The sequence below is a fragment of the Ovis aries genome, chromosome 12, assembly GCF_016772045.2.
Source record: "Ovis aries strain OAR_USU_Benz2616 breed Rambouillet chromosome 12, ARS-UI_Ramb_v3.0, whole genome shotgun sequence".
Lineage (NCBI taxonomy): Eukaryota > Metazoa > Chordata > Mammalia > Artiodactyla > Bovidae > Ovis > Ovis aries.
The window spans coordinates 80,001,167-80,026,058 of NC_056065.1; the positions used below are offsets into that span (position 1 = coordinate 80,001,167).

The 24,892-nt window shown below is 56.5% G+C and overlaps 2 protein-coding genes and 1 long non-coding RNA gene across 13 annotated transcripts in view; 1 reads left to right on the forward strand and 2 right to left on the reverse strand.

The window, feature by feature from the left end:
* Positions 1-13,608, reverse strand: part of IPO9 (importin 9) — a 39,833-nt gene extending 26,225 nt beyond the window's left edge. For 2 of the 3 annotated variants that reach the window (XM_060396786.1, XM_060396785.1), the window contains exons 1-6: positions 13,383-13,524; positions 10,540-10,753; positions 3,887-3,948; positions 3,593-3,679; positions 2,716-2,917; positions 119-207 (exon numbers count right to left, since the gene is read on the reverse strand). In XM_060396786.1, coding sequence (XP_060252769.1) covers positions 119-207; positions 2,716-2,917; positions 3,593-3,679; positions 3,887-3,948; positions 10,540-10,735 — 636 coding nt within the window. In that variant the 5' untranslated portion in view covers positions 10,736-10,753; positions 13,383-13,524. Of the gene's footprint in view, positions 1-118; positions 208-2,715; positions 2,918-3,592; positions 3,680-3,886; positions 3,949-10,539; positions 10,754-13,382 lie in introns of all 3 variants that reach the window. The other variant, XM_027976042.2, reaches the window with a different exon arrangement.
* LOC121816090 (uncharacterized) lies at positions 204-5,420 on the forward strand. Its single transcript, XR_006055560.2, has 2 exons — positions 204-1,020; positions 2,332-5,420. It is a non-coding gene; the product is annotated as an uncharacterized LOC121816090 (long non-coding RNA).
* Positions 13,609-15,135: 1,527 nt separating the features above from the next.
* The window catches only part of NAV1 (neuron navigator 1), a 195,517-nt gene continuing 185,760 nt past the window's right edge, over positions 15,136-24,892 (reverse strand). For all 9 annotated transcript variants that reach the window (XM_042229499.2, XM_060396780.1, XM_060396784.1 and 6 more), the window contains 3 exons: positions 24,429-24,547; positions 22,832-23,029; positions 15,136-21,122 (listed from right to left, as the gene is read on the reverse strand). In XM_042229499.2, the coding sequence (XP_042085433.1) occupies positions 21,027-21,122; positions 22,832-23,029; positions 24,429-24,547 (413 nt within the window). In that variant the 3' untranslated portion in view covers positions 15,136-21,026. The remainder of the gene's footprint in view (positions 21,123-22,831; positions 23,030-24,428; positions 24,548-24,892) is intronic.

The following is a 24,892-nucleotide window of genomic DNA, read 5'->3' on the forward strand; positions in this document are numbered from 1 at the left end:
GGGCCGAGGCTCATCGGACGCAGCCCTCAGTCAGCCCTCGTCGTCAGGTCTGGGATCAGCAGCAGACTCGACAGGCTCCCAAGAGGCAGGGCCGCTCTCGGCCACGCAGAGCCCCTACCTCGGCCATGGTGAAGATCCTGTACATCTCTGGGAGGATCACAGGCGCAACCAGGGGCATCTGCGTGTCGGTGACTTCCCGTGTGAATTCTGCAGAGAAGAAAGCAGGCAGTAAAAACCACACTGCTTTATAAAGGCATTCAGGTGACCACTGCTGGGCTGCTTCAGGGGCGTGCAGGGAGAGACGCTGGCCGGGAGCCCTATCCTGGGGCAGGAAAGCAGCGTGGAGCATCTGTGAGACGGAAAGGGAACACTGCAGGGGAAGGCACGCACGCGCGACTGTGGGGAGCGCCAGGCCACGGAGGGGACCCTGGGCTCGGCCTGGCCTGCGCCGGCACCCGGGCGCACCCGGGCGCGCCTCGCCGGGTTCTGCCTTCAGCACCTGGCCCCGGAAGCCGCCGTGACGCAGGTGAGAAAGCCTGGGGGACACCAGGCTCCCGCTCCGGCCTGCCCATGGGGACGGCGTCCGCTGACCAAGGTCAGGCTGCTGCTCAAAGGAAGAGCAAGGGGCCGCTACCCCGCCAGTCTGGCCGTCGAACCAGACTTTCCCTTCACATCCAAAGCCTCAAGAGGCACCGAGGCAGCAAGCTGAGATCTGAAATGCATCACTGACTGTGAAACACAGGACCCAAGCCCGCGTCCGCTCGCTCGCCTGCTGCTTAACCAGCCGCATTCTGTACTCTGACACTCATCTTCCAATCTACAACCCTTCACATAATTAAGTCCAAAACAAGCTTTCCCAGGGCACTCATCAAGTCAGAGCAAGTGCAGGACGCCAGCAGCTGCGTCCCCACAGCGCTATGAGATGGAAGACACGGCCCAGGCCTGTGTGTCAGCAGCCTTGGCGTGACAGCTGGCCTGCGCTGCCTCCCCACCGTTGGCCTTGGTTCTCGTGGACGAACGGTGAGTCTAATAGGAAGCCTCGCTAAACAGGCAGACAGGAGCAGGGCCTTGAACAGCCCCGACGAGCCCCTTCTCCTCCTGGCCTCCTGCCCACCCACACCACCCTGCGCCCTGCACGCGCGCCTTAGTGGCCCCCAGAGCGCGGTCCAGCCTCACGGAGCAGCTCCCTGGTGTGAGGTGGCTGCTCTCCACCCACGTCCGCGGCCTCCAGCACAGGAGCACACCCTGCCAGCTCCTTCCCTGCGGCCGAGTGCAGTCATCTCACTGAATAGACTCCGCTAGTCACACACAGCAAGGGCTCTGCAGCAAGACAGCTCTGGGGACACGGGCAACCACCTTCTCCTCCAGGTTTCATGAGGAGCAGCTAAACTTTGTGTTGGAGACAGGGGAGGAGCAGGCTTCCTCTCCTTAGCAGAAAATAGACCTGTTAATTGATATTTTGGCATCATGAGGCTATTGAGTAAAGAATCCTAGAAGGCTCACTCCACAGAAGGGTATGAGAGGTCTCCTGAGAAGTAAGCCACACAGAGAAGCAGAGCCGTGGGCAGGGAAGCGGGAGTCTGAGCAGAGAGCGGGCGATTTTCCCAGCGGGTGGCGGTGCGTGCCACGAGCACGTGTCCCAGGCGATCGACACAGGTGCACCCAGCTGGGCGGCGTGACAGGGCGGGGGGATGGGAGGGGGGCATGACACAAAGCGAGAGGAGGGACTGCTCTCGGACACAGGACCGGCGGCTGCTGCGGTGGCCCGGCCGCAGCGTGTGTCCGGCTCTCTCCAACCCCATGGGCTGCACTGCTGCAGGCTTCCCCGTCCTTCACTGCCTCCGGAGCTTGCGCAAACTCAGTGCTAGATGAACTTGCTAGATTGGGCCCCGACGCCAAGTTTAATAAAGCAAAACCCGTAGAAACGCCATTCCTAACTAGGTAAGAATACATGTCAGGTGAGATGGCAAATCACGGAGAAGGAGAAAAGATATGAAAACCTGCATAAAGAGAGGGGACATGCCAACATCCAGCGGCTAAGGTCCACGCAAGGATTCCCTGAAAGCAGAGCAGAGGCGGCGGGAGGGAGCAGGGCAGGATCTGCAGAGGCGGGGCCTCTGGCCGTGGGCAGGTTGGGGGCGTAACAGCAGGCCTCTGAGCGACTGACAGGCTACCCGTGCTCAGAAGAGCTCCGCACCGAACCTCTCGGGACTAAAAGCTCAAGTATTTTTCTCAACTGCTCACACCAAAGATTACACATTTCCTAAGCTGGCCAAGTGAAGGTCCTGACCACATTGTGTGGCTCTTTTTATCTTCTTTCTACATTCCCAGAAAAATGACTTGATTGCTCTTATCTTCGCATCGAACTACGTAGAAAACACTGTGCGACGATGACGATGATCACGACAGCTACAATCTCTCGCAGACCTGCCGTACCGGCGCAGGACAGCTCACCGAGACGAGCTCACCGAAGCCACGAGACGCCCCCGCCAGGTGGACAGTACCATCACCCCAACTTTACACACCAGGACAACTCAGGTTCAAGAGGCGAGCAGGTCGGGTCAAGGGAGGCCGGACTGTGAACTGCAGTCTGCATGCCGGACTGCCACGCGCGGCCCTCTCCTGAGAGGGAGGGTCCCTGACGCGGGCGGGCAGCGTCAAAGTGAGAGCCGGGCGGAATGGGGGGCGCGTGGGGCCAGGGTGTGGCCCCCGTACCTGTCAGCACCCGCATGGCACCGTGGACGGCGTTCACGTCTCCGCTCACCAGCATCCCCATGAGCAGGTTGAAGAGCTGTGGCCAGGCCTCGGGCCAGTCCCAGTGTGCGATGGCTGACACCGCGTAGGCCACGCTGGAGCGCACCTTGCTTATGGATTCCCTCAGGCCGCTGGGCAACAGTTCCCGGATGACGACCTTTGCCTGGAGAGGAGAGAAGCCTGCCTGCGTGAGACGGGGTGTGAGAGCGTGGGCGGTCACTGCCCAGCTCACGTGCTGGAAGAGCAACGTGGGCAGGGTGCTGTGCACCTGTGCAGAGGTCCGCAACACTGCACCCCAAGCCACCCACGGCCCCACACTCACGCTGTCCACGACAGGAACCACCAGGCACACAGGCCATTTAAAGCAGTGAAAACTAGGCGAGACTGGAAGCCGAGCTTGTCGGCCGCCTGAGCCCCATCTGAGGCACTCGGCACCACGCGCGGAGAGCAGCTGTCCCAGACGGCGCAGGCGTGGAGCACTCCCACTGCGGCAAGTTCCAAAGGGCCTCAGACCTCGGAACGCCATGGGGCCCCAGGACGGGTGCATAGCACCCAACCAGGGAGGAGCGCTGCCTCAGGCAACCCGCAAACAATTCTCTGAAGCTGGGATTTTAGATATTTAGGAAACTGAACCTCAGAAGTTAAAACACTTTCACAACATTTTGTAGCTAGTAAGAGGCAGGCTGGCATGTGAACCAAGTCTGCCTGGCACCCGAGCTCTCTTTTCTGCAGCACGCTGCCCAGAATGGCAGCCGCCAACCACTCCATCCCCTTCTGCCCAGGCTGCTACGAGGACCTCTGACCTCCACAGCAAGACAGGCCGAGTGTCTCTCCTCACCCTTTCTGTGGTCTCAGGAGGCCTGAACTTCTCCGACTGGGCACACCAGTGGGTCTCCACGTACTGTTTCAGGATGACTGACGCCAGCTGTGAAGGAAACGAGCCAGGTGGGAGAGCAAAGAAAGCCTTTCTTCACACACACACCTACACACAGGGCCTGACACATCCATCTGAACTGTCCAAGTCTGGAGCAAACTCAAAGTTATTTATAAGCTGGCCTTGCCCTTTCGCTTTCCCATAAGAACCAAGTAGAGAGAACTTACTTATAAACGGGGCCAGTCAGTCTTGACTTACCTGACGGATCGCCAGTGCCCCCTGGGGATCGACGGTCAACTCTGCCAGGTGGACACCGAATTCTGGAAGAGAAAATCCCACTGTGAGCCTAAGGGCACCCTGGAAAGCCACGGCGGTTTACTGAGCTCTAACCCTGATGCCAACAAGAAGACCTCAGAGAAGAGCCTGGTTTGGTGCCTCCAAAGGTGCTGGTGACTAACTCCTCCAAGAAAGAGGAACAGGGAGCCTGCAGCGTGGGGCTGCTCGTGCGGACAGTCCCAGCACCTCTCACTTGCCCCGTCACTGCACGCCGTCGTGTCCTTCAAAGTGGCGATAAAGTGTCTAACCGTGTCTAATTGAAAACTGGTGCTACCTAACGCCAAGGAAAACTTAAAAGCTGAGACTCCGGGAGCTGCCCAGATCTACGCCATCAGGGAAGAGATGATTAAGTCTAAGGAAATATGGTCTTAACAGGCTTAGTCCTAAAAACACAACCATTACAAGCCAACAGTTTCTAACAGCAACATACGCAGTAATTTCAAAACGCATACTGGGGGCTTCCTTGGTGGTGCTGTGGGTAAGAACCCGCCTCTCCACACAGGGGACATGGTCCGGATCCCCGGTCTAAGGACCCCACATGCCACGGGGCAGTGAAGCCCGTGCTCCCCAACGAGATGCCACTGCAACGAGAAGTTTGAGCACCACAACCAGGAAGGCCATGTGGCTACGGAGACCCAGCACACACGTGCGCACACACGCATATGGGGGAGGCTGCCACGCTCACTCCCAAATTAAAATTCAGATCCTTCAATGCGATCCCTGTCAAAATTCCAATGACTGTCCTGTAGAGATACAAAAACCCATCCTAAATTTCATATGGAATCTCAAGCGATCCCAAATAGCCAAAACAATCTTGAAAAAGAAGGCCTGCACTGGAGGACTCACACTCCCCAATTTCAAAACACACTGCAGATCCGCAGCAATCAACAGTGCGGCACTGGCAGAGACAGCCCCCCAGACCAGCAGGGCAGCCGCTCGACGCGCCGAGAGCAGCCTGCACAGCAGTGGGCGCCAGGACCACTGGGCACCCACGTGCGGGAGGACTGCCTGACCCTCGGCTCGCACCAGACACAGCAATTAGCTCAGAATGGCTCAGGAACAGGGGCACGTGGGGTCTTAGTTCGCCAAGCAGGGGCTGAGCACAGGCCCCCTGTATTGGGAGCGCAGAGTGTCAACCAATGGACCGCCAGAGTCTCCTTGTCTGGGAAAGCCTTAACTCTTCAGCTTTCAAGATGAGCTTAGTGGGTAATACATTTTCTATGATCACGTTAAGTACTTCACTCCTCTTCTCTCCTGCTGTATGGTTTCTGAAGAGCCATCCAATGTAACTGTTAACTCTTGTTCCTCCACAAATAAGGTACTCTTTTCCTCTGACTCCTTTTAAGATCGTCTCTCTCTCGGTTTTCTCCAGTTTGAACATGCTAGGCACAGCTGTACTTTAGGCTTGCTGGTCCTAACGTTTGTCAAATTAAAATTTCAAGGTCGAGTTTGTCAACCTTTTGCTGCCTTTGGGTGTGAGCTGTGATTAGGAAGCCTTTCTTTACGCCAAAGATGAAGAAAAATTCGCCCATACGCCCCTCTACAATTTTTGTGGTTTCTTTTTAAACATTTAGATTCCGAATCCCTCTGCCGCTGATAGTCTGTGCGGTGCGGGAACTGGTCTGATCTCGAGCGGCGCCCCCGCAGCTGGCCCAGCACCTTTCCTGAAGGCGTGTCCTTCCCGCAGCGGCTGAGGGGCCGCCTGCACCAACACTAACCTTCCAGTCGCTTGCGTCTGCCCCTAGGCCTCTGTCTTACCCCGCATTCTGTTTGTCTGTGTGCCAGCGCCGTGCGCCTGTGTCGATTATAGAGGCTTCAGGTGAAGCGTCTGTGGGAACTAACTCCTCTTCCGTTTGCCGCTTTTGGGGTTTGGGGAGCTATTCCTTCCAAGCTTCCTTTCCGGTGACCTTCAGAATCGGCCGGTCCCATCTGTCCACGCCGGCCTGGAGCCCTTTCGGGACGGTTAATGCTGCCCGATAGCTTCCCGAAGAGTTTCTGTTCATTTCACTCCTGGGCACTCAATCTTTTTGTCGCTCTTGTAAAGGCCTTAAAACACCAAAACCACTGCCACAGCCTCTAGCCTTTTACTGTTTGCCTGTGTGAAGGCTACTGATTCTGTGTTTTAACTTTTTTTGTATCTTTAATTTACGCTACTTTACTGGGCTCTTACTCACGCTTATTACACTCTTATTTTAAGCTACAATTGCTGATACAGTCCCATGGCACTTAAGTCTCACTCAGGAAAGGAAGAGTTTGCAAGACTAAAAACGTCGCCACCTTCTTTCTACAGCTGTTAGTAAGTTATCAAACCACAAGCAAACAGTTCAAATTTGCAGAACTACCTCTAAAGATGCTGAAGTCCATTCTAATTCTCAGGGTTAATCTGGCTAGTTCAGCCTCTGTTAAGTTTTATAAAATGCATTTTTAATAGAATAAACAACAGGTCTCTACAACCCAAAGATACGGGAGTCAGCTTTCCCAACGGACTAACATAGATGAGTCAGACTGCTTGGATTCTGACCAAAGCTCGAGCCGAGTGGGAGAAAAACCCCTGAAGCGCACGTGTGACACCCACGGAAGGGCGAGAGGGCAAAGGGCGCCTGTCAGGGTCCCCACACGCCCTCTGACCTTAGATCCTCGGTGTGACAACGGGTGCTAACTTGACGGCTCCAAGTTGGCTAAGAAGCTCGGGATTCTCTCCCCTGAACCCTGAACCCTGTCGGCCGATCCTGGTGAGCCCACACGAGGTCCTTCAGAGCGTCTAAAACACACTCATAAGTCACCTAGGACACACACTGTTTCCTTTTAAGGCACCATTTTCAACAATTTTGCTCGGACCACTCTGATGCGGGTATTAATGTCCCTGCCAAAAGTACGAGGTCTGGATCACCACTACGGGGACAGACGAGATCAAGATAAACAAAATCTTTAGCTATAAGGTGTGAAAAAGAAAAGACACTGAGGTATAAGATGGGGCATTTTTGAGAAGGACTTGGAACTTGAGTGGAGACTATAAAGCTTAAGCTGATGTGAATAGCTAATTACCTCCCAACGCAAGCACAGACAGTGGTGGAGCGCTCACACTGCGGCTCACAGAAGGGAGAAGGAACCAGGTCTTACCCACCAGCCCACCCTGCACCCATCAGAAGAGTCATTAGTGCAGGAAGACCAGGCGAACTCTACACAGGGTCCTTTCTCATCAACCCAAGAACTGCCAAGCCCACTCTTTTTAAAGAGCTTTGTGTGAACACACGCTTTCCATCCAAGGCCATGAGGAAGCGGTAGTCTGGTGAGGGTCACAGTAATCGGGAGCTCTTCACTCAAACATAATCTTTAAATTCATTTTGTCTTGGAACCTATTGAAGATCACACCCCAATTTCCACCAATCATCGTGCTTCACACATCATTGAGACTGCAGTAAAAGACGGTGAGAGGAAGGGAAGATTAAGACCCACGTGGGGCCCAGAACCTCCGTCAGCCAGGGGATTTGCACCTACAACCCGGTTCCACAGAGGACTTTGTCTCAAAGTTTATTTCCTCCACAGAAGAAAGAAGAGGCTTGAAAGTTCAGAAATATGACTCTCTGCTCAAAAGCTAATGGAAATAAAAGTCTTCAAAGACCACCACCTAAGGACAGATCTTTAGAACGGATGAGCAGAGCAGACTTTCTTCACCACAGGCTCCCGGACAGATCTCTAGAACGGATGAGCAGAATAGACTTCTTCACCACAGGCTTCCAGAGTTTCAGAGACAGTGTCGTGATCAACTTTGGTTTGGAAACCCCAAAATTCAAAGACAAAGAGCTCATGTGCATTAGGGTAAAGGGGGATATAAGAAGGAAGATAGCAATTTTATTTAACCTAGTTTACTCTAGACTACACACCCATTAGAAATATAGGCTACCTGTCACAACAGAAGAGCTTCAGACTATACGATTTAATTTCATTTTCAGTTATTTTTAAATTACTTAAAAAACCCTAAGTGTGACAAGGCATGCCAGTGGCGCTATGCAGATGGTGAACTCTGTGCTTTAGAGAAGTAACTCAGGATGAGCTGTCAGGAAAACCCGGAAGCTCTCTGACTGACTTTAAATCTTACCAACACCACTGCCTTATCCACTGAGGACTTCTGTGAAGCAGGAAAAAATCCTGTTTACAGACATTCACTTAACAGGGATCATACAGTAGTTTTTGGTGTAATATACCTAAGTATATCCATAAAGAAAAAAGCTTTTAATTTTAGTGTGTGTTGGGGGATTTTCAGTTTTGCTGAAATTAACGTAATTTCCTCAGAAAGCATGAGAGCACCTGAATAACTTACTTTGGGATGATTAAGGCAGGGAAAAAGCAAGAGACACAGACAGGCATAGCTCTCCTACTTCGTCTTGCTTGAAAAGGACAAACACAGATTAAAGTAAGATTCAACCTGTGAAGTTAAGCCGAAGAGGGGCATTCTCAAGCAGCCTATATGAAGTCAGCTTTCTAAAGCCATTTTCCTTAAGAAAGTTCACTTCTCAGTTCCCTTTCCCAAGGCGAGTAAGGACAGGCCTGTGAGCCTGGGTTCGCACCAACTCCAAGTGGGGCTGGATTAACCTTTAACCCGACCCCACAAGGTGCCCTTGAACCTGCTTTGGAAGAAACCACTTGCCCTCTCCAAATCGCCCTCTGGCCCTTCAGTCTCTGCTGCCCTCTCTGGCTTTCCTCGCTCCCCTTTCTTTCACTTCACCCCACTAGGCAAAAACAGGGTCCCCCTACAACTTGGCTCAGAAGGGGAGCTCTAAGGACAGCATGGAGGAGACAGGCTAAGCTGAGAAATACGCGCTCCTGGTCTCAAGGGCTGACCGGAGGCTTGAGGCTGGACGCTCAGGAAAGCTCCTGCTCCGAGGACTGGGGGCCAGCCGGTCTGGGAAGGAGGGAGTCTCTGGGGAAGCCCCCTTTCTCACAGGACTTTCACAAAAGCCCAGCTGAAAGGAGAAAGAAAACTCCACCACTGGCCTTTTTCCGAGCGCAGCCGCCTTCCGCGGGGCTCGGCGCCCGCCACGCGCCCAGGAGTGCCTCTGGATCCTGGAGCGGCTCCCTCCGCGGCTGACAGTGCTTAGGCTACACTGCAAAAGAGCCAGAAAGCGCCGTGAGAACCCGAGGCGGCAACCAGCCCCCGGGCACGCAGACGTCCGGGCAGCATGAGATGCCAGGAAGCGCACGCGCGAGTCCCCCTCCCCAGCTCGACACAGCAGTGGTGGGCGGGAAGGAAAAAACGTATCTTCTGCGACCTGTCTGCTGGGAGCAAGACATAAAAACTAAGTCAAGGCCAAACGTCTTCATTTCCAACAAACAAAGAGAAATAACTAAAAGAAGAAACCACCCAGGCGCCAGGTCACATAAGCGTGTGCGCTATCCGCCCCGCGGTGCAGGGGACACGCGTTCAATCCCCGGCCAGGGAACTAAGAGCCCACACGCCACGAAGCGACTAGGCACGCGCGCGGCAACAGCAGATCCCAGAGGCCAAAACGGAGAACCTGAGCGCCGTAACTGAGGCCCGACACAGCGAGACAGATGAGCATCAAAAGAAAGGAAGCCTGTGCTGTGCCGGCCTGGAGAGCTACAGCTTCCGAACGGACGCAGCACACTCCACACGCAGGCGATGCTGCTCTCAGAGAGCGGACGGAGAAGAAAAGGAGGAAACAGCTGTGCTCTGAGATACAAGAGCAGGCCACGCACAGACACACCAGAAACGAAGAGCTGACACTCTCTAAACGCACGATTGTGGCGTCAGTTGCGCGCGCACACACACACACACACAGCTCAAAAAGCTAAGTAGAGAACATCAGACTGACGTAAGAGACCCTCGACAGTTCACAAACTCTCCTCCTTTTAAACGCCCAGGTTCATAAGACGCTCGCTATGATCCCAGCTGTTGAATAAAATGGAATTGGAAGAGCCCTTGAACAGACCAAAAGGACTAATCCCTACTTTAGAGAGGCAGAACTGACTTCCAACAAGCACTGCTGACGACACACAAAATCGCAGCCCCCCTAAGGAGACAAAGGGCACCAACCGTCTGCTGGGACTTCACTGTGCAGCCCAGCACCCTCCAGACTCTGCAGTGACAAGCGTCTCAGTGCAGGCTGGGGCGCCATCTGAAGAAGGCGGCACTGTGCCCTCTGCCCATCAGCCCTGTTTACAGGCTGCATGAGTCAGGAAGGCTTGCTGGGTTCCCTCAGGTGCCCAGCGACCGGGGAGTCAAGAAAACCACTCCAGCACACCAGGCTGACGGGAACAGCCCGTCTTCATCCTTTCAAAGCTAACCCACTGCACGCGTCAGGTGGCGCGCTCACACACACACTTCTTTGGCTTAAGAGAACAGACTCCCATCCTGGAAAATATGGGAACAGGTGCGCAATGAGCTATTTCCTGGAAAATACCTGCTTGCTGGCTGAATGACCCAGATGTGCCTTCGGTTCCAGCACCTCAATTTTCCACGATAATTGCTTCTTAAAATTTCTTCTACACCAGACTCTGCTCAGAGCATGACAACCTCTCTTGTCTGTCTACTTAACACGGACTTTACAACTGACCTGTGTCTTCCCCCCAAATTAAATGAGAGATTCTTCCACTTAATCTCCAAGACTCGGGGTCATCACATGGCAGCCAAGGAAGGTAGCAGACTTGTTTGTCAAAGGGAGCAGACGAGTCGATCTCGAGGGTCGCCTGGGACCAGCTCCCACACGAGGCAGTAATGAGTGGCTCATAGACAGTGTCCCACCACTCCATGGCCAACAGATGGGGAATCTGTGGAAACAGTGTTAAGACTTTATTTTTCTGGGCTCCAAAATCACTGCAGATGGTGACTGTAGCCTTGAAATTAAAAGACGCTTACTCCTTGGAAGGAAAGTTATGACCAACCTAGAAAGCATATTGAAAAGCAGAGATATTACTTTGTCAACAAAGGCCCGTCTAGTCAAGGCTATGGTTTTTCCAGTGGTCATGTATGGATGTGAGAGTTGGATTATAAAGAAAGCTGAGTGCAGAAGAATTGATATTTCTGAACTGTGGTGTTGGAGAAGACTCTTGAGAGTCCCTTGGACAGCAAGGAGATCCAACCAGTCCATCCTAAAGGAGATCAGTCCTGGGTGTTCATTGGAAGGACGGATGTTGAAGCTGAAACTCCAAACCTTTGGCCACCTCATGCGAAGAGCTGACTCACTGGAAAAGACCCTGATACTGGGAGGGATTGGGGGCAGGAGGAGAAGGGGACGACAGAGGATGAGATAGTTGAATGGTGTCACCAACTCAATGGACACGGGTTTGGGTGGACTCCGAGAGTTGGTGAGGGACAGGGAGGCCTGGAGTGCTGCAGTCCATGGGGTCGCAAAGAGTCGGACATGACTGAGTGACTGAACTGAACTGAAAGACAGTGTGGCTATTCGAGGGGTCTAGAAACAACCGTGTTTGGTTGTCATCCATGGAACCAAAAAAAGGATCAAAAGACCACAAATAATAAGAGACAGCAACTCCCAGATTTCCCATTAACGGCCAAGTTTTAAGGAAGTGTATTTCCTAGGACCAGAAAGCAAGGTTTCTCCTACTAGTATAAAACTAGAACAGAAAGCAACTCCAAAGGAGCGGGAGGAAAGAGTCGTTCGTTTGCAAGAACAGCCTGCAGGGTGTTCTAACACTGGGAGCAAGGCCCTGCCCGCTGCACCAGGCCAAACAGCTGGCTAAAGCCCGGCTGGGAAGCCACGTGCTCTGTTTTCATTAAAGAAGAAAGCAACCGCGGAAAGGAGACGTGTGAGAATGAGAATATGAGACAGAGGTACTCTGCACCCGATGGCAAAACACAGCGTGCCAAACACCAGGAGAGGAAAAGAGAGAAGCAAGGCACTGCTCCTGAGGGCGGGGCCACCACCCTCCCTCAGAAACAGGCTGCCGAAAGGGGCTGCTCTCTACAGTTTTTACTTAACAGGAATTAGAATAGTTTTAAACGTAAATAACCTCCAAAGGGTCCAAAGTACTGCCTTCAATTCCGCAGACTCGATACAGCCGGCACACTGCGCCCCACACCTGCGTCTATGCCTTCCCGCTGGGCCGCCAGCAGCACGAAGCCTCTTCACACCTCCAAGCACATTCCCAGTGAGTTATGTGCCGTGTGCTTGTCAGTTTATTCCGATCAGTGGCAGAGGTCAAATGCGAAAATTCTGCCCGTCCGTTTTTCACTTTGAGATCCAAACAGATGAAGTAAGAGAGCAGAGCTGCAAGGGGACCTCAAGATGGTGACGGGCTCTGCCTAGACGGGGCCGCTTTGCTGGCTGTGGCGGAGGGGCCCAGAGCCCAGCTGCCGCCGGGCAGCTCCAACAGGAGCCAGGCTCGCCTTCGCGAGGGGCACTGGGCACCCTGGCACCACCCAGGGAGGGCACCATGGCCCCAGCATCACTCAAGTGGTAACCTGAGCGTGGCCAAGTTCCTCTGCTTCTTTCCCCTTCATATCCAAAGGAGGCAGAGGCCTTAGTGTGAGAAAAGGAACTTCACCCAGTAAGCAGAGATGATTCCCGCAGGTCAGTGTGCACGGCTCTCAAAGAGCTTTCTCCTGCCCAGCGGTTGCTCCTCTTACAGGGCCTGACATTCACGAAACGATGACAGTTAAAACTGGGCCTTCAAATGGTCCTCAACCCGCAAAACCCCAGATCTTATAACTTGGTTTTTCAAGAGCTTTCTCATGTTGTGGGAGAACACAAGATTAAATTTATGGGAGCTTTGTGTTAAATTATTAAAAAAAAAACAACAAACACCTCAGTCCGTGGGAGGGCCAACTCCCACGGCCAATCTGAGAGGTGCTGGGGCCGTCCTGCTGAGCTCCGGGAGTCCGCAGGTTTGGAGTTTTGCCTACGAAGCCCCGACAGGCCAGCCGCGTTCCCGACAGAAAGCGTGAGCGGATTCCCCTCCTCGGGTTTCAGGACCCAATGCTCGTCGCAGCGTGGCTGCCCCGGGCCTGCAGAAAGGCCCGCTCGGCAGGAGCTGGCGCACACCCTCAAACCAAAGGCCCGTCTCGTCCTCCATGACTCCCGAGCGCCCAGCAGAAGGAGGGGGACAAAGACGCAAAGACAAAGGACGGCCGGCCCCTCCGAACAGCGCCGGCCGATCGGAAGACCGGCGGCGGCGGGGCGGGGCGGGGAGGCGCCCGCTCAGGGACCGACTCCCGGGGACGCGTGCGGAGGCGCCGCCAGGGCCCCGGCGGGCCCCGCGCCCGGGAGCGCGCCCCCACGGCCCAGCCCCCGGCCCCGAGCCCGAGCCCCGGGCTGCCCGGAGCCCTCCGCCCCGGCGCTCCAGGCCAGGCGTCCCCAGGCCCAGCCTCCGGCCGGGGCTCGGGCAGCGGCCGGCGCGGCCCAGACCCGCCGCCCTCGCGGCGGCCCGCCTCACTCACCCTCCGTCACCTCCAGCACCTTGATCTGCTCCTCCGCGGCCGCCCGCACCTCCTGCACCGGGGACAGAATGCCGGTGAGCGTGTCCACCAGCGCCTCCTTCAGCCCCTGGGCCACCGGCCCCGGCAGCCCCGAGGCCGCGCCAGCCGCCGCCGCCGCCGCCATCTTGCCCCGCGCCGCGCGCCCGCCCCGCCGCCGCCGGACGGCTCCCGCGCGCGGCCAATCCGCAAAGCCGCGCCTGCGCGGGGGCCGACGGGAGCGCGGGGGCCGACGGGAGCGCGGGGCGGGGCCGCGGGGCGGGCCTCCGCAGACAGCGCCGCCTGCCGCGGGGACGAGAGCCGCACCGCCTCCGCGGGAACCCGGCGCGGGCGCGGAAGAGCGGCGGCCAACGGCCAGTGCGCAGCGGCCGCTGGAACGCAGCCCTGACTTCCGCAGGCACGGATTCCTCAGGTGCGACAGCACGTCAGAAGAGGGCAGGATGCGGATCTGCGGACAAGGCTTTGGGGAGAGGGTCTGGATCAGCGCCTACTTCCAACCAGCCTCTTTTGCCCCCACACAAGCGAGTTTTCCTCTCTCAGACCCGGGAATCCAAAGGTCGGGGGAAAGAATCTGAGGCGACTGGCAGGAGTCCGTTGGTTTTTCCCGTGGGTGAGTCCAGCCTCAAGGACTGGGCCAGGAGAGACTGCCGTGGGAAAGGGCATTCCTTCCAGAGTAAGTGCTTATATGACTATTTGAGAGTAAGCCCTGTTAGTGGAGAAACTGAGACTTTTCTCCGAGGAAGTTATGGCTGGACCTTAAAGAGGTGGAGGGATGAGTAGTTAACATGGCCATCCTGGGCCAACCGGGCGCAAGTCTCAAGGTGTAGACGCTCCTGAAGCCTGAAGGGCTGCTGAGAGGGGTTAGCAGTGCAGGGCAGGGGGCTGGGTCCCTTGTTGGACCGGGAGGGTCAGAGCAAATGGGAACAGGCATTCGTTAGTAAGCGGTTCAGGTTAAGCCCCTTAAAAATGTTTCTAGGAACCATGACTCATTCCCAAGCAGCAGAGGAAACCAGCCATCAGTTCCTGGCCCAGTTCTAAGACTGCGGAGGCTACGCTGGCCACAGGGAGAAGCCACCTCATCTGAGTATTCTTCCGAAAGAATTGAGAAGAGCTCTAAACCCATTTGCCACCTCTTATTAGAGGGCAGAACCCACTCCATCATTCTTGCCTGGAGCATCCCATGGACAGAGGAGCCTGGTGGGCTGCAGTCCATGGGTCGCAAAGAGACAGACACGACTGAGCAACGAAACCAGCACCGTTACAGGGCAGAGGTGACTTGTGTCACCAGCCCAGTTTTGTAGGGGAAAGACGTCCACCTGGAGGCTGCAGTTCCCCAGTAAGAAAGAGGCTGTTCTTTCAATGGCCAGGAAAAGCAGAATTCCATTAGAACAGCCTCTTTTCTCAGACATCATGTCACTTTTACCCCCAGAAGAAAACTTAGGCAAGTCCAGAGAGGGGTATGTTTTCAAACGGCGTGGCAGTGGATGGAGAATACCAGAGCCTCAACATCTGCACTGCAGGTTCTGGAGAAGGATGCTGGTCCAGTATGCAAGCAGGACCCTGTGCCACCCCCAGCCAAGGGGCTGAGAGGCTCCTGCTTAAGGACTGCGGAGCAGACACCTGGGCAGGTGGGTCTCAACTCTGCGTTTGGCAAATGACCTTCCCCATCAAGGCATGGACCAGAAGATAAATGAGACAAAAACCAGACAGAGGGAGCTAGAGAGAGCCAGCAGACAACACAGGAGATAACTTTATTGAAACGCAAATGGCATTGAACAGGTGACTTGCTGAGAGGAGACATGCCTGATGGACAGAGGACCCAGGTGAGGGGGCTGCTGGCAGTGAGGGAAGAAGGCCTCATCCGCCGGCCCCGGGATGGATCTAACTGTCAACCGATTTATTATTTAAGACAAATCACCCAGCTCTCTCATGATTGTTACCGCAATTATGTGTAAATACAACGGCTCCCTTTCTCTACATCAGATATGAAAGGGGGTAGGTTGAAAGAGGGGAAGGCCAGTGATAAAAACTAAAATACAAAGACACACACATATCCTGGTTTGGGGGTTTGTGCCCAATAAATTAAAAAAAATGTTGTAAAGATTCCTGCCCACCTTCTACCCGAGGATCGCCATGCATTTGAGAAACAAAGGCTCCATCACACAAACAGTGCTGCCTAAAACAGGGCAGGTGAGAAGGACAAGGACAGGAACCCTGCAAGGGCTGGAATTCATTTGAGAAAAAGATTGTTCTGTTAAAGAAACAAAAAACAAGAACACTTAGAAAGCAGGGGGCTCTTGCACAGCAGTGGTCCGGAGACCGTCTGGGACAGGGAGCCCTTGCCTTCTCATCTGTGTCTTCAGTCTGGAGACATGGCAGGGATGCGGGGAGATCCGCAGGAGATGAAGCACCCGGCGAGCCATGGGGTGACTTCAGTGCACGCTTCACGCCTTCCTTCTCCAGGCACTTGGTCCCTGACCCCAGGAGGCCCAGTGCCAGATGGGTCTTCGTCCCCCACCCACAAGCGCTCTCACGGGGCAAATGGACAAACTCTAAACAAGGCCAGTTGTACACACATCTCCCCCATGGCCCCATCTTTGAGTTTGGGAAAATACAAAGCTCTTTTCAGTTAGAAAAAATTTTCTTTTATTGGGGGAAGGATGGACGCCCCGAAGGCCCTCTGCTCCACCTCTGAGAAGGCTCTCCTGCGGCCAGGCAGGGCTAGGGGCGGGACAGGCAGAAGGTTCTCGTAGGTGCCCTTTAGAACTGGGACAAGGGTGAGGGGTGCTGCCAGGACAAGTTTCGTGGAAATACGGATCAGACTTTTAAACTGCTCTCATCCCATCATCAGCAAAAAAAAGGCCAAGTTGAGAAGCATCACCCAGCAGGAGACACCTGGAGGAGCCCTCCCTCCGTGTCCCCCCGGAAAGCCCCCTGGAAATCTCAGAGCTGTGATGTTTTTCCCTGGAGGTTGTGTTCTACAAGGAAATGCAAGCATTCCCCTAACTTCTGCCCAAAAGCACACATACTCTTTCTTTTTAAACAAAAAGACAGACAGAATCATGCGGACACATGAGAAGACCTTGAAACTAATGTTAAAGTCTGAATTTTAACCTAGAACCTTATTCGTGGTCCTAAGGCCCCAGTGTGGGGACTCTGGTCCTTGGCTTTCCCTGACACAGTGAATTGAAACTAGTGTACGGCACAATTACCAAGAGGGATCGTTAAAACAAAATTCGCCGGGCCCTCTCCCCCGTCTGATTCAGTAGGTCTGGGGTGGGGTCTGAGAACTTCATTTCCACAAGTCCTCAGATGCTGCCGACACTGATGGTCTGTACACAGAACTGCTGCTTTAAGAAGTGAAAGAGGTGAATCAAAGGACCGATGTTGACTTCCTTCCGTGACCACGCCTGTCACAGAAAGCTCTCCAGACACAGCCATTAAGAGACCCAAAGGCCACACTGGGAGGATTCAGTAGCACGGGCTTAGTGCCCCCTGGACTGGCAGTCCTGCGGCTTCCAGGCTTCTCTTGGCGTGTGTCCTCACTGTCAGACTACGCCATCTCCCACAGGGTCTGTGACGGGAGTATGTCCTCTAGGCTGGGCTGACAAGCACACGTGGGCAGTGGGCAAGCCAAGGTAGTGGCCCCCATGGCCCTGACAAGGTTGACTGAGGGTTCATGAATACATAAAGCTCCTTTCAGTTATAAAGGGCGTTATTCTCAGGCTTTGGTCTTCTGAGAACAGTGTCCCTAAAACCATTTTCTTACTATGGCCTCTGGCGGGGCTATGGGCCAGAACTCAGTAGTATAATAGTTACCCAGGTATCATAGGACAGTTCTGGCGTTCCAGCAGCAAACCCTCTGGAAAAGTACATTTCATCCCATCAGTGCGCAGGGTGGGGGTGGGGGTGTTTATAGAGTCTTCCTACTGGCTTCTGCTTAGCTAAGGCCCAGGAGTAGGGAAGGAAGAAGCATGAGGAGGACGCTATCAGCCCTAGAAAGAGGCCCGTGCGACATGTGCAGTGAGGGCAAGACCGGCTTCCTTTCCCAGACGCCCTGCAATGGAGGGTCCCACAGGTCTCGCTCTCATAGGCAGCCTTCACCTCTGTGCAGGGCTCCCCTGTGAGGTGTGGCTAGGAGGGGGCTCGCTCCTCCCCCTGGAAATAAAGTGACCTCTGAGACTGACGGGGTGCCCCTCTGAATACCTGGGGTCTTGTTGCAAGGAGTTCGAAGTGAAGAGATGAGATTAGGCCCAAACCAGGAAAAGCGGAAGAAAGAAAATAATTTAAAAAATGCCTATGTTGTCTTAGGTCCTCAAGGAGGATGGGCAGACGAGTTGGTCATTCAAAACCAAAGCTTAGCCTGCAGACCACTTTGGACTCTGCAAGGGGACCCCCAAGACCTCAGCCAGCCTCCGGCTTCCCGACACGCAGATCACGCAACAGAGACGCGGAGACGAGACGCGCACAGAGATAAGCACCGCGGAGCTGCCTCGGAAGATGCGACGGCAGCAGCCGGCCGCTCCCAGAGACACACACACAGACAGCACGTCCTCTGCCGACCTCGACACCTCGCGCTTTATTTCTGGTGCCAATGCAGGAGCGGAGGACAGACACACTGGACGAAACGCGGTGGTCTCCATCCAGAAGTGGGGGCTGTGCGCGCACCTCTGCCCGGAAGCGGGGCTGGGCGCCAGAGCAGGCGGTCTGCTGGCCAGAGGCGGTGAGGAGAGGAGTTGGGGCGGGAGGGGGCGGCACCCAGTCCGGTCCTGGAGGGGCTGGGTTTTCTCAAGGTGCTGGGGTGCGAGTTTAGTCCTGGGACCTGGCCGCCCCTTTCGGAGGGGTCCCAGCGTCTCAACCAAGAAGCAGGGGGACAGGAGGGCGAGGACGCTGTGGATCTGTGCTGGCCGCTCGCTCCAGGGCGGGGGCAGGGGCGGGGGCCGGCTTCAGAGGGGCTGCGTGAGCGCCGAGGGGCCTAGCACCGTGAGGCTCGGCCGCAGTCGCCACGTCGCCGCCATTCCTGGGGGATGACGGACGCCCACAGCCCGGGGCCCAGGTGGACAACTGGAAACAGAGTCCAGACTCCAGAGGGACGGCGGTGGGTGGTGCCCCCTCGCCGGACGGGAGCCCTCTTTCTGGAGGCGAGCAGCTGCAGAGTGAAGCAGAACGCCGCCGCTGGCTCGGCGGGCCAGGGCTGAGATGAGGCGCAAGAACCCACGGCTGCCAGGGCCGACCTGCTGAGGTCCAGGCAGACCGCACGGTGGCCTCCACGCTGACCGGGGAGGCAGGCATCGCTGCATGGGGGTCTGAGGCAGCTGGAATGGAGGAAGGGGGTCAGCCCTTTCCTTTTTCTCAAGTAGCCAGTAACACCCAGGACAGAAGGCACCGGCCGGGCAGCACCGAGAACAGAGATGGGGCTCAGCCCTGGGGGAGACGGCGCTGGAGCCGGAGCCCAGCCGCGGGTCGACAGCCAAGGTGGGGCTGAGAGGCCAGCGCCCAGGGAAGGCCCACCTGGCGAGGTGTCTCCTCGTCCTTCCAGGCTGGGACGCCCCGCTCCGGGGCCGCCTCCTTCTGCGTGGCAGAGACCTTAAGGCAGTGATGTCAGCACCATCCTTGGACAGACAGCCTCTTCCCGCGGGAGAATTGCATATTTTCTGGCAGGGTTGGGGTCTTCACAGCTCTAGCAGCATCAACAGACATCCCCTCCAGCAGATAAGATCCGTCATCCCTGGGAGCCGCCAGGTGAATGCAGAAGCTTCTGAAAGGAGCAATCTGACCACCTTTTGGACCTAAGTGAACCTCTTCTAGTAGGAAGGTTCAGATGTAGCCGCTCCTTGGTTTGGTGGGACAGAGATCCAGGTTAGTGGTTGCTGTGCCTGTAGGTTCTGATAAGTGTGTGTGCTACTCGGGGCTCCAAAGAGCATCACAGATGCCTGGTCTGCAGAGCCCAGAACCACAGCCTTGCCAGGCAACCCAGTGCACTGGCAGTTAACCGCGGGCTTCTCGACGGCTGGCTCCTGTGGTTTGGACGCCATTTCTCAGGCGACCCTGAGGTCCCACGAGATAAGATGTGTGTCCAGTGGAGATGAATGTTTCCTAGTAACAGTGAATGTAAGTCCTCACACCTTCTTTTTTTATACCCAGTGACTGGTACACAGTAAATGCCCAATAAATGCTTGTCCAATGAAGGAATTGGGACTGCCGAGCCTTCAGGGCAACTTCTGCAAAAGGTGGACCCCTTTGGAAGGCAGATCTTTGCCACCGAATCAGACTCATCCTATTCCGACTGGGAGCGTCTCACACGGGTGTCCACTCCAAGTGAATCTTCGCTTGTTCAGAGCCGACAGTAAAGGCCAGCCAGGGATTCTGGATTCAGCCGGGCAGAGCAGTTGCCATCAGAAGAGTGCAGTGAGGGCTCCGCAGGCCACAGAGGGAGATTTTCCAGGCTCTGGTTTCCTTCCAGTCCACGGGGAAGCTCAGCTGAGGTCTTCTGTCAGGATGGGCCCACGATCTCCTCCAGAGACTGGCCGCCATGCTCCAGGCAAGCCGTGTGGGACTCGAGGTCCCTCCTGTCCCACTGCTGAGCTGGCTCTTCAGGTCCCATGAGAGCCCCGGAGTGCCAGGCGCGACTGCGTGGCAGGCATCTTGCGGGTGCGCGCTGCCCAGCACTGGGCTCTCCACATTGCGGGTGCGGGCTGCCCGGCACTGGGCTCTCCACAGGGCGACCTGGAAAAGCCAGACCAGCCCCAGGAAAAGCAGCTTGAGCATTTTGTGGACTTGTGAGGGTACAGGAAAACAAGCTGAGAAAGAAGAGGGGAATAAATAGGCAAATGGGAGGGAAAAATGGAAACAAAAAAACAAAACAGAAAGTCGGGTTTATTGATTTGTGTGTTGACTTAGACGCTGTGAGCAGAGCTGGTGGCGCGTCTCTGAAGGCTGCAGTGGCGTCCTCGTGGTCTGGCCGCGTCTCAGATGGGTGGCCATCTCGCTGGTGTCCCCCGTGTGTCCAGAAGGGGGCAGGTAGCGCTCCTTGCCACTGAACTTCCTCCCTCCAGCTTCATGCTTTCCTTTTTTAAAATACCTTTTACAGATTGATTTGAACTTTGTAAACCACATGCTTTTTTTTTTTTTTTTTCCCCTGGGCTGCAGCCTGATCTTGGGGGCAGGGAGAGCTGTTGGCAGTGGATGGAACTGGGCAGGGTCCAAGGGAGGGTCCGGGAGCCGCCTCCTCCCAGAAGACTTCCCCTGGCGAGGCTGTGTCTCTGAGCCGTTCGTGAGAATCAGGAACTACCGCAGGCTTGTTTGATGTCTTCTGAACCCCTCCCCAGAAAGCCCCGGAGTCTGTAATTGAGACAAGAAATCAAGGAAAAAGAGCCAGGATCTTCTCCCCAAAGTCACTGGAGGAGACTAGGAGATGGGTCTGGGGACGCAAGTCCACCTGCCAGTCCCACAGGGAGTTTGCCAAGGTGCAGCACCAGGAACCTGCCCCTTCCTCTACGGCCCCTCCTGTCCTGGGGCTGGAGAGCCCGCGCTGGGAGGGAGCAGGGAAGAGGGGATGGCATGGCACTGTCCTGCTCCCCCGCTGTCCCGTGGCTGGCCGCTGGGCCCTCAGAGTGTGGCCTGGAGGCTGGGGTCCAGGATGCTCTCTCTGTCTGGAGACTCGATGTAATTGGCAGCTTCCTGCAGTTTCAGCAGCATGGCCATCTGAAGAGGGGCAGAGAGACAGGAAAGGAGAGTGGTGGGACGCCCAGGGAGTGCAGGGCTGGCTTGGGAACAGGCTGTGGTGGCTGCTTCCGCCCTGGGTGGACCCGGTCCTGGGGGGTGAGGGGCGACTGGGGGCAGTGCACCCACGCTGTGACCTGCTGGCCACTCCCTGGAGGGTGTGGGGGCCCCAAGGCTGCCTAACAGCGTTTCTCCAAGAGGCTGTGGCCCAGGGGCTGAGCGCTGAACTCAGTGCCTTCAGGACCTGCTTCTCTCCAGGCCAGCCCCCCGCCCCGCCCCCTGGCCCTGCCCTGCGCCCCCGGCCCTGTCCCAGCCCCACCCCGCCCCGCCCCCTGGCCCTGCCCCCGCCCCCGCCCCCGCCCCCCCGCCCCGCCCCCGCCCCGCCCCGCCCCGCCCCATCCCCCGCCAGGCCTGGCCCAGCCCCACCCCGCCCCCGCCAGGCCTGGCCCAGCCCCACCCCGCCCCGCCCCCTGGCCCTGCCCCCGCCCCGCCCCGCCCCCTGGCCCTGCCCCAGCCCCACCCCGCCCCGCCCCCGCCCCGCCCCATCCCCGCCAGGCCTGGCCCAGCCCCACCCCGCCCCCGCCAGGCCTGGCCCTGCCCCAGCCCCGCCCCGCCCCGCCCCCTGGCCCTGCCCCCGCCCCGCCCCGCCCCGCCCCCGCCAGGCCTGGCCTGGACGCCCGTGTCTTCACCTCCTGCCCTGGTCCCCTCGGCTTCCTCGACAGGTCACACCTCTGACCCCCTCATTCAGCTAAGGAAGCATCGTTGTTCCAGCCCTCTGTTTACATGATTAACACTGTCCTGATTTAAAAGCCTTTTTATACAGAGAACACCTGTTTTCTACAAGGTCTGAATCTGCATAAAACGTGTTAGGGTCAGAGCAGAAGGGTCTCCCGCTGGCGGTGCAAAAGTGCGAGGTCCTGGGCTCGCCGTGTGGCCGCCGCCTGCTGAACCGCCCTGCAAGACGGCCGGACGACCAGCACCCCCTCGAGCGGAAGGAAGGGCCGAGCATCCCACGTGTGCGCCTCCGCCTCCACTGAGCCAGAGCCTCCTTGTCACAGGCGTCCCCTCAGTGCTCAGAGAGGGGGAGGGTCGCCTTCCCTTCCCACCCTCTAGTCAGGGCCTGCTCATGCCCTCAGCCTGCGCTCTGTGGGGAGTCTCAGGGTTCAGGCCACGCATTCTGGGCATCGGTTCTCTCCGTTAAAAGCTCTGTGGGTATTTTTGTAGCTTGTCACTTGTCTCGGCCCGTTTTTTCCTTTTTTAAAAACTATTTATTTATTTGGCGGCACCTGGGTCTTAGCGGCCACACGCAAACTCTTAGCTTCAGCACGTGGGAACTAGTTTCCTGACAGGGACTGAACCCGGCCCCCTGCCTTGGGAGGCGGAAGGGAAGCCCCTCAGCCCACTTTCTAAGAGCTCCTGGAGTCGCTGTGCCGTGGCTGTCCCCAGGACGACCCCAGGGAGCAAGGACTGGAGCAGGAGCCGCGCCCCCACTCTGCACGCTGTTCCCTCCCGCCTCTGCCGGACACACATGTTGCTGGTGGGCGATGCTTCTTAGCTCAGCCTGGGGTTCTGACGGCCAGAGCTACCACCGCTGGCCTCATGTTCACCCCAGCCTCTGGGCCCAGCAGGGTGTGGACAAGGCTTCAGTTCTGTGACACCCTGACTTCCGGCTTACAGCGGCCTCTACTCACCAGTGGGTCTGAGTCCAGGGAGCTGGGGGTGCTGTCCTTGACTGTCCTGTCCTCGGGGGGCGAGGCAATGCTGTGAGGGCCCACGGTGGGGGGTGGCAGGTGGTACAGCTTTGACTGGTCTTGTTGGGCTGAGGGCCAGGGAAGAGTGTCCCGGACCCACTCCACGGGGTCCTCCCAGGCAGCTTTCTGCCCATGAACCTGGAGAGAAGGAGCAGTGTGGGCACTGGTGAAGGTGAAGAGCCCATGGACGAGCAGCTCCTGGTGCCCGTGTGCCCGCGTGCCCAGCCCCTCAGGCGTGTCCAACTCCTCTTGACCCCCACGGACTGCAGCCCGCCAGCTCCTCTCCATGGGATTCTCCAGGCAAGAATGCTGGAGTGGGTTGCCATGCCCTACTCCAGGGGCTCTTCCTGACCCAGGGACCGAACCCGTGTCTCCTAGGTCTCCCGCACTGGCAGGCAGGTTCTTTGCCACGAGCCCCACCTGGGAAGCCCCCTGAAGTGTCTGTACTTCCTCAAACCTAAAGCCATGAGGTTTGGATTCCTGTAGGATTTTGAGTTTCCCAAAATGGGAAATAAAATAAGTTGGCATAGATTGGTAGAAGCCATCTTGTTTTCTTTTTTTTAGTTTTGGCTATAGCACACGGCATGTGGGCCCTGAGCCCCCACCCAGAGACTGAATCTGCACCCCAGGCGCTGCAAGGCGGAGTCTTAACCACGGGGCCAACGGGGAGTTCCGAGGCCATCTTGGAGAATAACTTGGCAAACTGTATTAAAACTTGACATGGACCCCACAAGTCATATGACCCTGCAGTTTTACTTTCCAAGTAAGAAATTTCAGTTCGGTAATAATACTTTTGAAAGAAATTTGGGCTCTGCTGAAAGGAGATATCATCTGTGTGAAAACGGCTTAATTAGAAAACTGTCCACGCGAAATTGGACGGAGACGGCGCCACACTGCACCTCCGGGACTCTCCCACAGCATCAGATGGCGCGCGTCACGCTGGCACGCGACTCTGGGTAACACTCGACCACTGGTCCAGTCACCACGTCACTGTGGACCCGTGGCGAGTGTGCCCTGACTTACGGGTGAGAGAGCGGAGGAGGTCTTTAGAAGTGACAGCTGCCTTCTGCATAAGGTTCCCATTCTCACTCTTACCAACGTTTCCGCACATTTCATTCACCTCAAGACAGAACAAGTTCATGCTGTCTCCTTTCCGGCACGCGAGGAGTTAAAAAAGGTCGAGCAACTTGACCAGAATGACATTTTAGTTAGTAATTAGTAATGAGCTAAAGCTATAATAGGATCTTACTTAATTCCTAACTCAGTTGTTTCTCTATCTGCCCAAATCCCTAGGGAGTGGTTTGCGTTTGGAGGAGACTCAAGAGGCCTAGGCCTGGACACACAGCCCCAGGTCCGTGGCCGTTTAGCCGCTTGCTGGGCGCTGGCCATAGGCAGGAAAGCAGTATGGTCTGTATAATGCCTCGCCCGGCCTGTTAGGAGACCCTAAAAATCTCAGTGGCCGTGTATCTGACTCTGTCTCCACTCTGTGAGGTGGGCCAGCCTGGCCTCGGTTGAGCAGGGTCCGGGGTGGGCTCACCTTGATGCCGTCCTTGGCCCCTTCCTGTAGGTAGGGGATGATGGAATTGTTCCACAGGTCGATGAACCAGGTCCGGAAATCCTCGATGCCGATGGGGCAAGACAGAAAGAAGCAGGGACCTGGCGAGAGAAGAGGGCCGGGGAGATGGCCTAGAACCTCACTCTCCCTGGCCGTCTGCCCCGCCGACTCCCTAATGCCAGGCAGAAGGCCCTGGAACTAGAGGGTGAGAGAGGCACAGGGCGGGGCTGAACTGCGATCGCGGTCAAGACAGTGGGAGCTGACAGCCTGGGGCAGCCTCAGGAGCGATGCTTCTCCAGGTGGACGGGAGGCGGGGGAGCCAGGGGCAGCGCTAACCTCCCCTAACACCTCCCCTGCGTCTTCTCAGTGAGTCTGGGGAGTGTGGGTGAGCTCTGAGCTCTGACAGCTGACGCAGGCAGGGGCACCACACTGGGTGCCTACTCAGT